The sequence below is a fragment of the Trichechus manatus genome, unplaced genomic scaffold, assembly GCF_000243295.1.
Source record: "Trichechus manatus latirostris isolate Lorelei unplaced genomic scaffold, TriManLat1.0 scaffold00116, whole genome shotgun sequence".
Taxonomy (NCBI): domain Eukaryota; kingdom Metazoa; phylum Chordata; class Mammalia; order Sirenia; family Trichechidae; genus Trichechus; species Trichechus manatus.
Genome location: NW_004444052.1, coordinates 3,757,891 through 3,775,221, shown reverse-complemented (window position 1 = coordinate 3,775,221; position 17,331 = coordinate 3,757,891). Strand labels below are relative to the sequence as shown.

At 39.4% G+C, this 17,331-nt stretch overlaps 1 protein-coding gene across 1 annotated transcript in view; it reads left to right on the top strand.

Moving 5' to 3' along the window:
• MARCHF11 (membrane associated ring-CH-type finger 11) overlaps positions 1-17,331 on the top strand; it is a 155,645-nt gene that overhangs the window by 115,956 nt on the left and 22,358 nt on the right. The window contains exon 3 of the mRNA XM_004384048.2: positions 6,969-7,161. Coding sequence (XP_004384105.1) covers positions 6,969-7,161 — 193 coding nt within the window. The remainder of the gene's footprint in view (positions 1-6,968; positions 7,162-17,331) is intronic.

Genomic DNA, 17,331 nt, shown 5'->3' with positions numbered 1-17,331 from the left:
TTGTTGTTGTTGTTCTATGCCCATCAGGGATATTGGTCTGGAATTTTTCTGTCAGACTTTGGTATCAGAGTTGTGCTGGATTCATAAAATGAGTTTGGAGATGTTTTGTCCTTTATTTTCTGAAAGAGTATGTAAGATTGGTTAATATTTTCCTTAAATATGTGATAAAATTTTCCAGTGAAACCATATTGCTTTGAAGGTGTTTGTTTGTAGGAAGGCTTTTGATTATAGATTTTATTTCTAAGTATAGGGTTAATCACACCTTCTATTTCTTCTTGAGTCAGTTTTAGAAGGTTATGTTTTTCAACAAATTTGTCTGTTTTATCTGTGTTACTGAATTTGTTAGCATAAAGTTGTTTACAGTATTCCCTCCCTAGCATTTCATCTATAAGATCAGTCATGGTATTCCCTCTTTAATTTCTAGATTAGTCTTGCCAGGGTTTTATCAGTTTTTATTAAAGTTTTCAAAGAACCATTTCCTTGTTTTCTAATTATTTTCTCTTGGTTGTTTTGGTTTCACCTTTCTCAAGCAAAGCAAATTCTCTTTGTCTGATATTTATCTCTGGTAAGTTTATGAAGATGTTTTTCTAGCAGAGAAGACTGATACAAAACCATGAAATCACTTTTAATATGCAGCCTATAAATACGACTCAGCAAAGAGTGGGCATATAATTGACTAAATGCTGTATCCACGTGCCTGATGGATTACACATGGTCATGTTCCCTGCCAGCACATCAAACCCCAACTTTAGTGACACCATTTAAACACTGTCTGAAGATGATTAAAAATAGGTTTTAGCTAAATCCATTTTTGTAAAGAGGACACTCTTTGAGAGCAGGTGTTCTCTCCAGTGACACTTGTGAGTAATCCCACCTGTCACACTGCACAATATAAATCATTTGTACTACAAATCTATTAGTGTATGATTCATATCTGGCCTGCCTTGTAAAAACAAAGATGAAGCCGGCCCGTAGACTGAATGATTTAATGCACATGGAACGGATCTACTTTCTCTCAGAGTTCAGCCTACTTCCCTCTGAGCACGTGTTATTTTCAGGGAGGAAATTGGGCTCTACATTGAGAAGGTGCATTAACTGTTTCAGACAATGGAATGACAGGTGCATCTTTCTAAGTAGGCTCCTAGGGGCCTGATGGAGTACATGCCTTTCCCAAGTGCTGATCTTACTTTTCCAGGTGATTTATACAAGGACCGGACTCGGGGTCTTACCTTGACTTGGGCTTCTACTGTTTCTTTAAATGAAATCGGGAATGATATTTCTGGTTTTTTCCTACCCTTTCCTCTCCAAAGGCAGTAACAAATCTGTGTTAATTAGTCAGATTTCATTGGAAAAAGCAGCAGTATTTGCTGTGGTTTCATATCAATCTGTGGTAATTATTGGGGGTACTTATCTGATTTCCTGTGAAGAATACCACACTAACATGGACCCTCACACCCAGTGATACGCAGTTCTGGGCCACAGACATTTTCCATTTTTCTAGGACTGGCGGCCTTACTTGGTGCATCTCTGAACAGCTGTGTATAAAGAGGAAATTAAATAATTTCCAACGTGAGTTTATTTAATTCGTTCCCGTCATTAAAATTAAAAGGGTATAACTCCTTGAGATGGTCTTACTTTTGCTAATATTCATTTAACACACACTATACTTTAAGATTCAAGAAGTATTTGAGTATGTCATTTAGCAAGCTGAAGGTCAGATTTCGTTGATGCTCTGCCGGCTGCTTTTTACATGTGCTGATTTTTTTCATCCCCGCAACCACATTTTGTTGTTGTTAGGTGTCGTCGAGTCAGTTCCGACTCACAGCGACCCTATAGGACAGAGTAGAACTGCCCCATAGGGTTTCCAAGAAGCAGCTGGTAAGTTTGAACTGCCAACCTTTTGGTTAGCGGCCAAGCTTTTAACTACTATGCCACCAGGGCTCACAACACCTTTTAGATGGGTATGAAACAAAAATCCAGTTGCCGTCAAGTCCATTCCGACTCGTGGTGACCCCATGTGTGCAGACTCCATGGGATTTTCATGGCTGTGACCTTTCGGAAGCAGATCACCAGGACTTTCTTTTGAGGCACCTCTGGGTGGACTTGAACCACCAACTTTTTGATTAGTAGCCCAGCGTTTAACCGTTTACACCACTCAGGGACTCTTTAGGCAGAGAGAAGGCGTGAGAGCCGACAGAGTAGGCAGAGAGAAGGGTATTGTAGAAAGAACTTAGGTTTCGTGAACAGAAGGATCTGAATTTGAAGTCTCACTTCTCGACTCTGGAGTGGTTTGGTAAGAGCCTGAACTTTATCCTGTAGGCAATGATCGAATGGATGTGGAGAGAGTATTAATCTGGCAGTCAGCTGGGAGATAGAAACTAAAGTCAGAGTGTTTATTGGGTGTGTTCAGCTGTTTGGTGAACATAAGGATGAATGAAACTCAGCTTCTGTTGCCAAGAAATCTCATTTCATGGACAATAGAGAGGTAAACAACTCACTGAGATTCCAAGCTAAAGAGAAACCAGCACTAAACAGATGTATAAATCGTGTGTTGTGGAAGATTCTGTTTAGGAGAGGAAGGGTTGAAGGAAAGGTGTTTTAGATGAGGTAGCATTAGATCTAGGAGTCCCTGATTGTAGTCTTCTCTTAATAGTCTCCCTCTGTCTCTTCCTTTCATCCTGCCTTCAACAGTTACGTGCCAGGCATGGGGATATGTGCTGAGCCAAACACTTACCACGCCTTGAAGGAGCAGAGAGGCGAGCCCAGTTAGGACAGCTGTTCTTTCAATAGGAGTGTGGACTCTGGGGTTATGGGGAGAAGCAGGGAATGACTCAGGGCTGGCAGTCCAGTTGGGACGTTGTTTCAGTAGACCGGGGAGGACAGACTGGGAGCTTTGTTCAGGAGAATTGTAGTGGCACTGCAGACACGACGGTGTATGCAATTAACTGCTATCAGAGCTCAATACTTACTAGATGTTTACACAGTATCTGGTGTCCCTGGGTGGCACAGATGGTTTGTGCTCAACTGCTGACCTAAAGCTTGGCAGTTTGAACCCACCCAGTGGTGCTGTGGAAGAAAGGCCTGGCAGTCTGCTTCCGTAAAGATTACAGCCAAGAAAACCCTGCCAAGCAATTCTACTGTGGCACACACGGGGTCACTGTGAATTGGAATCAACTGATGGCAATGTTTTGCTTTGTTTTTAGAGTGTTAGAGCACGAACCTAAAAGCCAGACTGCTTGGGTTTATATCTTTGCTCCAGTTCTTACTAGGTGTGTAACCGGGAGCAAGTTATTCAGTCTCTCCGCCTCAGTTTACTTATCTGTAAACTAGGGACAATAATAGTACCTCCCCTACAGGGTTGTTGTGGGGGTTAAATGAGTTAATACGTATAAACTCTTACAAAAGTGCCTGGCGCATATTGGCCCAATAGAAATACAGACTATTATTATTAAATTACTTTTTCTAGTGCCACTAAACGAGGAAGGACTTCCCAAAGAAGAGCCAGTTGGTCCCACTTTTGCTGGGAACCGTATGTCCAGTAGTGTTTGGGGCAGAAGTGAACAGCTTTTCAGGACTATAAAATCATCACATATATCTGAATATTTCAGAAAGAAACCAGTAGCAGGCATTAAGAACCAACCCAGCTATCATTTTATTACTTTTCACTTCCGAACTTGGGATGAAATTTAAATAAATCTGTAAAAGTTTTAGAGGAGAAAAGTGTGTTCAGCAGTTGACAAATGTTCACGATTCAGAAATCTCTTTCAAACTTAAATCCAGGCCTTGGATGTCACTGGGGGAGAGAGAAAACCCCTGAGAGACTCATCTTCTATTTTTATTGTCCGAGCTAATGGCCCATGCGCACAGCTCCTCGGGGCTGAGCGTATTTTAGATAATGTGTGTCTTCCGAGGAAGGGGCTAGGTGAGTGTTTCCTGCTGGTTCAAGTCAGCGTTATTATTCCCGGGGGAGGAATACGAACAATCCTACTTTTTACCAACACATGCTGGTAAAAAACAAGTAAGAGCAGTATATAATGATCGAAAGAAATGATGAAGATGCTCTCAGTGTTCCAAGAAAATCCCTATGTTCATAATCAGATTTAATAATTTGTGTTTCTATAATGGTCTGTTCCTCATTAGCTATTCAGTGAAATGTTGTTAATTTTAAGCTTTATCCAGTATATGAAGAGCACCTATGCATCTTTGAACTCCCACATTTGCATATTTACATTATTAGTGGACTGATATAAAACAAAGAATAATAATAATTTCAGGGAGCTAATTAACAGATTTGGCACACTTTTTCTTTAAAAAAATAGACTTCGAACATCCCAAATTACTTCTTATAACCACAACAAAGGATAAATTCTGTGATCATATTAAATAATTAAGCTTCCCATTGTAGTGTGATCAAGAGTTGTTTTTTTTTTGTTTTGCTAGCTTCGTGACATAATTTTAAACACATTAATTCCAAACCACTAGGCATTTACATTTCAAACCATTTTAAATTTGGAGTTACCAAACAAGTGTGAAATTCATTTCTTGTTCCTAGTAAGTCTGGCCCTTCGCTCATTCACCTTCCTTGGCAAGGAAAACATAGTTCTCATGTGACAGACTCCTGCCTTCTGACCGTAGTCTCCCAGCCCCTTGCAGCCAAGGGCGCTGAGGTGGAAGCCTCCATATTTCCTGTGTCCCAGGGAACACCTCAGCCATGTCCAGCCATCACTACCAGATCACCTAAACCAGAGCGCCTAGTAGGGCCTAACCACATGGTGCCTTTGGCCACCATATTGTCACTGAGTTTTGCAGGCCGGCTTGGATCAATTAATTAGTAAATCTGGTTGAAGCAGAATGTAATTAATTATACAATATTGAGCCCTGCAAATTTATCCCCACTAAAATTGTATCATGAATCTGGAATATCATAAAGGATTGTCGGCAAAAGGAAAATAGCTATCAGTAAAGACCATTCTTGGTGAATCTGCTCTACGCTCCTTTGATTATCCAAGATTCTTGTGATTCAGGCATTTCTACATGTGGGCCACCATGTGAAAATCAAATAAACACACACACACACACACACACACACACACACACACACACACACACACACACATACATACACACACATACATACATATAAAACCAAACTCGTTGCCCTTGAGTCAATTCCAACTCATAGCAACGCTATAGGACAGAGTAGAACTGCCCCATAGGGTTTCCTAGCAGCGACTGGTAGATTCGAACTGCCAACCTTTTGGTTAGCAGCTGTAGCTCTTAAACACAGAGCCACCAGGGCTCCCAGTAAAATAGGTAAAAAGTACCATAATGCATATGGATATGGTAGCATCCATTTAGGATATTATTTCTAAGTAGTTTTCTGTATTGCTTACCACGTCATATTTAAAGCAAATCTTTTTTTTTTTTTAAAGCAGATCTTTTTTGTAGTTGTTAAAGCATATCTTCATGAGCATCACAACTGCAATTTTGCTTGAAATACAACATAGATTCAGTTGTAAGGATAAAATAATATTGAATAGCCGAATTATTATTCATTCAGAATTGAAAAAGGAATAACTTTTCCAATAAACGAATCTTCATATTAAAATGAATAGAAATACCTTTCTTATAGAATTTCATAGAGCTTTAATTGTGGTTTGGTTCTATTTTTTAAAGAAAAAAATAAAGTAAATGATTTTAGAAAATTAAGTATTTCAAATGTATTTTGGTATTGAATCTTTAACCAATAGGGAATTTATGATTTTGCATGAGTGTGGAAAGTCAAATGCATATTTAAAATATTATATGTAAATTATATATTTATGATGTATGAGAGAGAGGACAGACGAGGGAGGTAGGAAAGCTGTGAGAAGTTGTGGGTGGTGATAGATTTTCCATATGGGGATGCCCGTGTTCAGACTTAAGGTAAGTAAGGTGTTTAAGGAAATTTCGGATTCATCCAATGGACACTGATTGTTCGGGCTCACTTTTTTTAAAGGCTTTCTAAAACTGTTTTAAGAATTCTTTTGAGAAACCATATATTTCAACAGCCAGAGCCCCTTACCACGGAGTGAGATTGCCCAGCTTGTTTTGATTTGCATTGTTTACTGCCAAACCTCAAGAACAATTCAAGCTTTGCTTCCCTCTCGGTTATGCAAAACCGAGAACATGACTAATTAACACTCTCAAGTTGATAGCACCTTTGAAAGATTTTTGATCATTCGTACTGTAAATCTTCTCAGTGTTGATACTTAGGACACCAAAATTATTTTTCCCATTGACTAGCGAGTGCTTGTACAGTTTGTGAGTTTCAAAGATACAAATTCTAAATCTTGAGAAAAATAGCTTCATGGATGACCCATTAGATAATAAAAAGTCAGTAATGTCTGGTATATGGAATGTATCGATGAAAAATAATGCACATTTGTTATAGTTCCCGTATAATTATTTATTCTAGTTTGTATTACCTAAAGTGACTTTTCCCCTGATGTTCTTGTATAACTTATTTGATTTTATTTTTACGTTTTTCCATAAAAACAAGAGACGTGTCTCCTTTTTGTAGTAGCCAAGTGTATTAAGCACAGTAAATGATTAGATACAGGAGTTCTAACCATGTGTGTTCAGCGGATATTTAATTTCATGCATGCGTGAAAGAAAATAATGTGATTCCCAGGTACGAGATACTCCTTAACCGTTCACACTCAATCCTATTATCTGGAATAAAGCTAGATTAAACTTGCAGAATGGTGAATTACTGAAAGTAATGAAGTGAAGGCAATTCATTAATCTTTTATCTGCTTGTGTATTTTCCATAGCCTGGATGAAATGGAAAAATTCATTTGGGGGACCAGTGAGATTGAAAAGGGTCCAACATTACGAGGAGAAACACGGGGCTGAAAATGTTTTGTTTTTTTCTTTTTTAATTATACACAGCACCTTTTTCTTACATGCCTCTGTTTTTCTTTTAGTGGCAAAGCATTTCTATAACACTGGTTGAGAAAGTTCAGATGATTGCTGTAATCCTAGGATCCCTGTTCTTAATAGCAAGTGTGACTTGGCTTCTCTGGTCCGCCTTCAGCCCCTATGCAGTGTGGCAGAGAAAGGACATCCTTTTTCAAATCTGCTATGGAATGTATGGTTTTATGGATCTAGTGTGCATAGGTAAGACCGTGACGTTACACGCTAACAGACTGTCAGTAATCCGTTTCTTTCAGCTATTCTATTTTCGCCAGTCTTATCTAACACAGAATGTTGTGATTCACGTTATCTTGGTTCTCCAGTTTATTAAATATCTGAGGGTCAGAATTTGGCCACTTTTCTCAAAATAACAGCACAGCATCTATTTTCCCATGCAGTTAAAAAAAAACAGCAGGATAATACCCATTAAAAGTGACATATTTTGCAACGAAGAGGAAGAATTGAAGAAATTATTTGGGGGTGAGTGGTACTAGGACTGCCATTTATTTCTAAGGAATAATTGTAAGTCAGTCCTCCTTTGCAAAGCTGTAGAAGCATTGATTAAAATAAATGGCATTATCGTGCATCTGGAGAGGGGACAGACGCTTAGAGGTCTTACATCATGGTGCTGACTCAGCTGCCCCGAGGGTGTAAAGGGCTCTTTGGAAGGTTGGGGACTAGGAGACAGTTTTCTTTGCTGTGTTGGGTCCCTTGTTTCACTTAGTAAATTCAGTGGTTTAGGGGAGAAAAGGATTAAACATTTTAGCTAAATTAGACCCTACAAAAAGCTTGCTTATGTGTTTTACCTGACCTGGCTGTCCTTTTGCACATATCATGCAGTGTTTATGGGGAGATGGAATCGACTCAGCGGCAGTGGGTTTCGGGGGAGATACCAGAGGCACCGTGAGGGTGACCACTTGGCAGTGGGGGAGCCGGAGGGGGCACCATGATATCGGGGGCCTTCCCTGCTCTGATGTGGGTTACAGCTTGGTGGGGTGTAAAAGAGCCGAGGGAGGCAGCCATGGTTTAAAGCAGCGGCTCTGAAAGTGTGGCCCCTGGACCACCAGCAGCGTCTGCATCACCTTTCTGGACATACACATTCTCAGGCCCCACACGAGACCTTCCGAATCGGAAACGTCAGGGGTGGGGCCCAGCCATCTGTTTTCAGACACCCTCCAAGTGGTTCTGGTGCATGCTAAAGCTTGAGAGCCACTGGTTTCAAGAGATCAATGCTAAACTTTGGTTCAAATGATTTGGGTTCGAATCCTGACCTCTGCTTGGACAGATCAGCTTCATCTCTCCATTCCCTTCTTCTCTCACCTGTAAAAAGGGGATAATAATCCTTACCGCACAGGTGTAAATAGAGAAAATAATGATTACAAAACAGTTATGCTATTAATTAGATGTTGTAGATGAAGGGTAATTGAATAGGTCAGAAACATTGAAGTCACTTTGAAAACACTTAAATTACATGCCTGTAATCACCAGCCCTAGTTTAACTAGCAATTTCAATATTCTTGGTCACTTTTTTTTCTAAAAGAACTCTTTAAATTTTAAAAATCTGATCAACCTGAATTTTCACTCCTTTTCTTCTTTCGTCCCTTGTCATCCATGCAAGACAAGTAGGAAAGAAAAAGATCAAGTATCGGGCCAGGGAGAAAAAAAGGAGGGAGAGGAGTGTCCTGAATAATCTGCAAACTGAGCAGATGTTTCCTGAATAATTGGGCTAATCATGTATAGGAACGACTTGCATTAAATGTGAGAATGCATATGTCAGCATTTTGGAAATTCTCAATCTCTATACAAATATAATCTCTAGGGTAATAATCCATAAATAGAGAAGAGTCACAAAATTATCCTAGAAATCCCTCGACAAATTCAAAGAGCACTTCTTCTGTCTTTCACCGTGAATGTTGTAAAATGTGGTATTCCATTGACATGAAAGGAGAAGATGCAGAGCAAAAGAACCTTCAGGCTCCCAACCTAACCCGGAGGGAAGCAAGTCCAGTCGTTTTTCTTGATGTCATTATAGCATTAAAACAGATCATACATTTCCTGGTTAGGAAATCGTTTCATTGTATTTCACAACTTGGACTGAGTGCTGAGTTGTATCTTAACTTTTGATTGCTGATGCCAGTATTTTATTCTAGATTATTAGAATTCTAGTTTTAAAGGTACATACAATGAACTAATGGTCTCTGCAATATGGGACGTATTTGGGCTTCTCTTTTGAAATTCGAGTGTTTGCCCATTTTCATAAAGTCATGTTTCTCAGGAACAAAAAACATTGACATTTTCCTGGAGGCACTTTTGAGAGTGAATTTTTATCAAAGTTTTAAAGATTGACAATGCATTTCATTGTTGGCTCATCTAATCTAAATTTCATCATTCAGTAATCTATTTCTGTATTTTGAAGAATGTTAAATAATTCATATTGAATAACACTGTTTATTTCCCTTGGCAATCCCATTAATTAGTCTGTTTTAGCCCAAAGCAGATCTTTTTATTCCAAGAAATTGCGAAACTGCTATAGTCAAGAAAGTAAATACAGGTAGACTACCAATAGCCAGCTAGACTACAGCTGGTAATAGCTCCTGCTAATGGTTTGAATTAATTCAAATGCCTGCTAAGTAAATGTAGACAGTAACAAAGTAGATTACGTTGATTATACCGTAAATACCCCTGACTGGAAGACTTAAAATGAGAGTTAAGAGTGAAAAGCAGGTTTACAGCTTTGAGTACAATTTGTTTACCTCAGTTCAAAAAATATTTAGTGGGAACTTTCTATGTGCCAGACACAGCGCTAGGTGCTAGGAATACAAACTAGAATCAGTCTCTTTCCTGCCCCCAAGGAATTCATTGCCTCATGGGGAGCACGGTGGAATGTGCACAGTTGTGGACTTCTGTACAAGGAATGGTAGTTGGACTAAGACGGGAGAGATTAACCCTAGGGTGTGTTTGGAGTGCGGTGGGTGCAAGTGGTATGCAGGAGAGGGAAAGGTTTCAGGGAGATCTCATGGAGATGTGATAGCCAAACAGGCTAAAGGATGAATAGATGCTTGGCAAGTGGAGAGAGAGTTGTCCTTTCCCCACTGGAGGATGTGAGATTGGCTTCCTGTTCAGAGGGCTTTGAAGTGTTGGAAACATCCCATGGTCCCGTCTGTCCACACTCTTCAAGCATGATTTTACCAAAACGAGAAGGAATAAATGGGCAGCTTCATAAATGCTCTTTGAAGAAAGTAATTCCGAAAGTCGATGGACAATTATTCCAGAATCAAAAAATATATTATAATCCAGCCAATAAGTGTATAGGATGCTTAGGAACAGACTAGATTGTTAAATAGAAATTTAAGAAATTTATAGAAATTGCTTACTTGGGGAAATTTGTTTACTTATTTTCAGAAACAGTGAATTTGTTTGTTGCTTTCATCCTTTTTGCCAAAATTTAGTTTTTTCTTGCTATTAATGTTTCAGATTCTCCCAACTGTTGTAGCTGACATATCTAGACCACCGCTCTCCAATAGGACTTTCTGTGGTGATGATAATGTTTCCTATCTGTGCTGTCCAGTGCGGTAGCCAGTAGCTACAGCTGGAGATTGAGCACTTGGTGACACTGTTGTGAGCTGCCATCAAATCGACCCCAACGCCTGGAGACCCTGTATGTGTTAGAGCAGAACTGTGCTTCATAGGGTTTTCCGTGGCTGATTTTTCAGAAGTAGATCTCCAGCAGTTTCTTACGAGGAGCTTCTGGGTAGACTTGAACCTCCAACCTTTCAGTTAGCGGCTGAGCACGTTAACCATTCGCAGCACCCAGGGACTTAGTAAGACTAAGAGACTGAATTTTATAATTTATTTTATTTGAATTAATTTTTAAGTTTATTTAAATAACCACATGTGGCTAGTGGTTACCGTGTTACACTGCACAGATTTTGATGGTGTAACGGTTTGGTGAAAAGTTTCATCTTATGGCAGAGTGGTTAAGTGTTTGGCTGCTAACCAAAATGTCGGCAGTTTGAATCCACCAGCTGCCACTTGGGAAACCCATGGGGCAGTTCTACTCTGTCCTGTAGGGTCGCTTTGAGTCGGAATCAACTCGATGGCAATGTGTTTGGTTTGGTTTTGGTTATATGTATAGATGGGTTTTATTTCCTAAATGATAAAGAAACTCTGTGTTCCAAGAGAGAGGAATGAAGTAAAAATGAGTTCCAGAGGATTAAGAGAGGGCATCAAAAGTGAGAAGGAGGGTACAAAGAATTGGACAGAGAGAGTCATAACGGGAAACATGTTTGGTGGATGACTCTTTTCCATTACTGAAATCTTTTAGAAGACTTCTGTGGGTCAGATGTGAATTTAATTTTCAGTCTACATTTATTATACAATTCACATTCATTTTAAGGAAATAGAAGTACAAACAGATATTACAAAGAGATATAACTTTATATTGTATTTGGAGAGCTCTTTTAAATATTTAAATAGATGGCATTCAGACTATGACTGTGCACTAGGGAAACCAATATAAATGATTTAAATCAGTGGCAGTAATTTAGGGAGAAGTACTCACCAAAGCAGGCTTGTGTCGGCTCCCTCCTAAAATGATTTGCACAGTGGACAAAGGAAGATTAACAAACCCAGAAGTGGAGAGCAAACGCATGGTGGAAGGCACTGGGCACAAGATTCGGTTCTTAACGCCATGTTTTCCACATGGAGAAAAATCGAAGAATATCGCTTCCATTGGTGGTGTGATTCAAAGGAAATTTTTTACCATAAGAGGAATATGTTTATTAATGACTCTAAAATCATGGGAATAAGAGACAGCCATGTGAGGACAGGGAGTCATTTGATTACTTGTCTCTAAAAGGGTTAGGGCCATTACAAAGTCATTTTAGCGTCTAGTAGAACCAGATGAGGTGCGTGTGGTTTCTTGTATAAGCAACAAACTAAAACCCTCTCATGTTAGTGGGATTCTTGAAACAGAGACAGCAGTGCTTGTACCTAATCTAATTAGCAGTATAAGTTAATGCCAAATCCATGTCTGAAAAATATTTTAATCATAGCTGAGATACTAACGGAAAGAATTGGTTGTGGTTATGAAATTAAATATCTCGGACTCCTCTTGTTCTTTCTTTAATTTTTCAATTGTCCACATGATACATATATAATTCAAATAAAAATAAACACATTTTGTGTTTATAATTGTGGAATGTATAATGGTAGAAAGAAAGACCACTTCAGCCATGCCCCTTTCCCGTTTTTCTACTTCAACTTTGCTGAAATGTCCACCCTTGACATTTTGGTGTGTATCCTTCAGACCTTTTGTACCAAGTTTACATGCATGTAGGTACTGCCTCAGTTTCCTAGGGTTTCTGTAACAAAGTACCACAGAGTGGGAGGCTTTAAAGAACAGAAATTTATTGTCTCACGGTTCTGGAGGCTGGGAGTCCAAATCAGGGTGTCGGCCATGTTAACTCCTTCTGATGGCTCTGAGAGAAGAACTGCTCCATGCCTTTCTCCTAGCTTCTGGTGGCTCCTGCCAATCCTTGGCATTCCTTGGCTTGGATCTGCCTTTGTGGTCACTTGGCTATCTTTCTTCTATCTAAATCTTTGTGTCTGTTTTCATCTTTTATAAGACACCACTTGGATGGGATTTCTACCTACTTTATTCCAGTATGGAAACCCTGGTGGCATAGTGGTTAAGAGCTATGGCTGCTAACCAAAAGGTTGGCAGTTCGAATCTACCAGGTGCTCCTTGGAAACCCTATGAGGCAGTTCTCCTCTGTCCTATAGGGTCGCTATGAGTCAGAATTGACTCGATGGCAACGGGTTTGGTTTTTGGTTTTACTCCAGTATGACCTCCGATTAACGGATAACGTCTAAAGAACCCTATTTCCAAACAAAGTCATGTTCACAGGTACCAGGGGTTGTCACTTCAGCATATCTTTTTTGGGAATCCAATTCAGTCCGTAACAGGTATATATATACTTCTGTAGTTTATTTTTGGTATAAGTGACATCATACTATACATATTGTTTAGCCAATAGTCTTTTTCATTCAACAGTATGATTTAGAGAGCTTTCCTCATTGGAACAGATGTACAGTGATCTATTTAACCTTTCCTCTATTGATAGACATTTAGGTTGTTTCCAATTTTCTATCCATTAGGAACAGTGCGAGTGTTTCTATAGACAAGATCCTAGAATTGGCAAATCTGGGTCAAATACTTTACCAAATACATTTTAACATACCCGTGTTAAATTTTGACAAGCCCTTTCAAATTGCCCTCAAAAAAGGCTTTACCAATTTATACTCCTGTCAAAACTACATGATAATTCCCATTTTCCCACACTTTGCCAACCATGGATATCATCACTTTTTTTTAAAACATTTTAATTGGTAGTTTTAATGCTGTTTAATACCATTAGAGTGGTTTTCTTTAAATCATTTCCATAATCCTTTAACTTTAAGGGATATTTTTGTCTAAGAAAATAAAAATAGCCACACTGGGTCAGTCTAATCTGCAGCTCATCCTGCCTGTGCTCTTTGGGGCACCAAGGATATGATGTGCAGGGACACGGATGAGGTCCTGTCTGTGTGTGAATGCTTCCACTTATTCTTTTTGACAATGAAATCCAGCAGGAGTGGTGGAGATCAGAGACCAGTGCCTCTCAAAAAAACCAGCATTTGCCAGCACGTATAAGAACTTGGTGATCAGTTTCTTCTATCTATTATGCTTTTAACACTAAGGGGAATTTATTTCTCAGGCTATTTCTTTTTAGTGTAGAAAGTGCTTCCTGAAATTGCTTTAAGAAAGATTGCCTTCCTCTGTCATTTGGCTGTGTGGCTGAAGTACTGGTTCTGTTTTTACTGCCTCTCTATATTACTTTATTTCTCAGATTACAGCACAAACATGCAAAACAGGATACGTAGACAGAACGCACATGTATGCACATGCGCACGCGCACACAGAATGATACACTGACCAGGAACCAAAAACATCTCTCAAGATTGATTTTAAATAATGAAAGAAAAAAGTATAATATGATTATTTATGCTATCTTGCTTTTAAAAGTTAAGGAGATTAGGGGGAGTTTTATAAATAATCAGATATAGTAGCATGAGCATCAGATTGAAATATCTTCACCTTACTTTACCAAATACAGTGTACCTTCTGCAGTAAACTCACTCTCTCCAACATAAATTTTTATTTTCATCTATTTTGAATCTAAATAATAATTTCTTAAAAACTCATAAATTCTTATAGATATTATTATAACCCTTTTGAAAATCTATTTTTTCATAGTTCATAAGGCATTTAGTCAAAGGCACTTGGGCACACACAAGAAAACTATTTAGAATGACTAGGTGGTAATATAATCACCTTTCATTATAGAACTTCAGAATAATAAATAAGTAAAATATATTCGTGTTATCTTGGGATGGCTGTATTAGATATATATTTACCTTTTAAAAAGCCAAGATGATATTTTTCGCTTTTGATACTGCTTCATTTTGCTGCTTTTTTTCCATAGCAGAGCAGCTAAAAATAACACCCAGTTTAACATTTTATTGACACAAAGCAGAAAATGTACTTTTTATTTTTTTAACTCTGTGGTGTTATATGAGCACAGGTGAAGAATTTTGATGAAGATTTTCAAAATGATCAAACTCCTGGTTTCCACAAACAAGTTCTCCACATCTCTGTTTAATGCCAGGGTTGTTTCCTCCTAAACGGGTACTTTTAGGTTTTCTTCCTCCCTGTGGTTAGCTTTCAAGGAATATAAACTAATTAACTTGATTGAAGCCTAATTAAGAAAGTAAATCTACTTCTAAGGAAAAAAACAATTCTTATGCGTTCCAAGCAAAAATAAATGACTTTTAGACTATCTGCCATTTAATATTTTCCATTCTCTAGAGCACGTCTCAGCATGATTCAGGAGTTGACGATATTTCTTATAAAGTGTTTTACGTGAAAAACATTTACTGAGAAGAATGGGTTAGAAAGAAATTATCATTGGAAGTTGAAACATGCCATCCATTAGAGCAGAGAAAAAGTATGAGTTTGCTGGCGACCACAGGAGAGCTTCGAGTCCTTGCATTGCCTCACAGGACCATCGACCATAGGCGAGTGTAAAATGTGCGCCCCATGGGTCATTGTAGATAGCTATCATTTTTTAAGTTGTGAAATATTTATGGATAAATGCAATGTTTGTCAAATGGTTGTGAATGAGGAATGTGAGATTACCAGGGGGACAGTCAACGTTATCCCGACACTCTTCATGGCCTGTGTAGACAATGACCTGCAGAGGGGGTGAGGATAAGCTCCCTTTTGAGTAGGGAGGTAAACTTTCTTTAGGCCTCCCCGACGGAGAGCCAAGGCCACAGAATCCAGTGTGGTCTGACATAGGCTAGCTCCACAATGATGACATTTTCTGCAGGAAGAGGGGACCACAGCTGTCGGTCACCCAGACACCCCTGTGTCCCTTCTCAGGGCCACACAAACAATGCAGCCCCACCCTGTTCCATGACTTACATGTTGTCACCCATTTTGATCATAAGACTTCACAAATTTGTAAAGTAGTATTTTTTTTAATCACAAAACATTGAGAGCTCAGATCCAGCCTTTCATCAGACAAAAAAAATCTATGTATGTGTTTGTCTTCTCACAGCTCCCTGCCCTCTTGCCCCAGTCACCACCACCACTGCCAAGTCTGGAATCTCAGCTACTGGGATTACTTAGGAAAAGAGAGATTTGAAAGTAGATAAGTCAGCCTTGAACCATAAAGTGGGGATGCAGAAGGCTGCTTAAGTGCATGGTTGACACGTTGGGTTACAGTGGGAGGCGGGTTGTGGGAAGTGTTGTTGCTGCATCCTTCTGGTCTGAGTCTCATAAGCATTCACGTGAATAAGTCTGTATGAATCGTGAGGCATGTGGAAAGTAGCTCAGCTTAAACACTGCCTGGTGTAATAATTAGGAAAGATATTAGACCAGTATTTGCTTTTTGAATCTTCATATCATTACAATAAGTTTCCCTCTAGGCATATGGGGAAAGTCAGCCACCTCTGCTCCCTGGACTTCCATCTCCTGATCCAGGACCTACATCCCTTCCAGGGTCACACTTGGGCTATTTAGGACCTTTCCTCAGCTACTTTTTATAGGGAGAACAAAAATACTCTCCCACTCTTGTCCAGAACCTCTCTGGGTTTCGCTTCAAGCTTCATCCCAGATGGAGGATCAGGTTGTGATGTTGGCCACGTTGGAGGGTGTGTTACCCGTGTAGCCATGATCGCTACCAGATTTCCATGCTCTGCTGCCTTGTTTGGAATCACCTCTTAAATAGAGTAGAATTCCTTTATAAGCACAGGTCATTATTTCCTGATTTCAGACTACACTGACGTGCTATGTGACTTAGAAAATGCCACAACTTCGTTTAGAAAGAGTCGGATACAACGTGATCATCCTGAACCACCAGCAAGGGTCCTTCTTCAGACACCAGTCCCAGCCTCGGGCCATTTACACTTCTGAGCACATCCTGGTCAGGCCCCTTGGACAGAGAGGCAGAGTGGCCCTTTGTAATTCAAAATCGTTACAGGAAAAACAAATCTTTATTCTTTATACATTTTGAGAAAATGAACCAAAAAAAAACCCGTTGCTGTCGAGTCAGTTCCTACTCATGGTGACCCCTGTGTGTCAGCCCTGTGTGTCAGAGTAGAACTGCTTCATAGGGTTTTCATTGCTGTGACCTTTCCGGAGCAGATCACTAGGCCTTTCTTTCGAGGCACCTCTGAGTGGGTTCAAATCCCTAACCTTTTGGCTTGTAATCGAGCATTTAATCATTTGTGCCACTTAGGGTCTCCGTATTTTGAGAAGCAGGCTGTTGTTATTTCTTTACTCTGGTGGTATAAATTATAGGCTTTTCTATGCCTGAATCACACTGAAGCTTACTAATTTCCTTAAAGATTATAATCACAGTTGGTTATTAGTGATATGTTGCCTTTAAAACTCAAGAAAACAAAACAGAGAACTAACTTCTTGTTTTTGCTACTTGCCTTTGCCTTCAGTACTGCGCATGGAACGGTTTCTCAGAACTGATTAGCACATTAGGCTTCCCCATGCAGCAAAAAATAAAACAAAACCTAACCCAACACTTTCCTCTTATTTGACCTTATAACAGTTCGAGTTACTTTGGAGAAAATTTTCATCCTTTAATTAGCAGAAACCCACTGCCAATGAATCGATTCCAACTCATAGCAACCCCGTAGGAGAGAGTAGAACTACCCCATAGGGTTTCCAAGGCTGTAATCTTTATGGAAGCCGATTGCTACATCTTCCTCCCAGGAGCCGCTGGTAGGCTCAAATTGCTGACCTTTTTTAGCAGC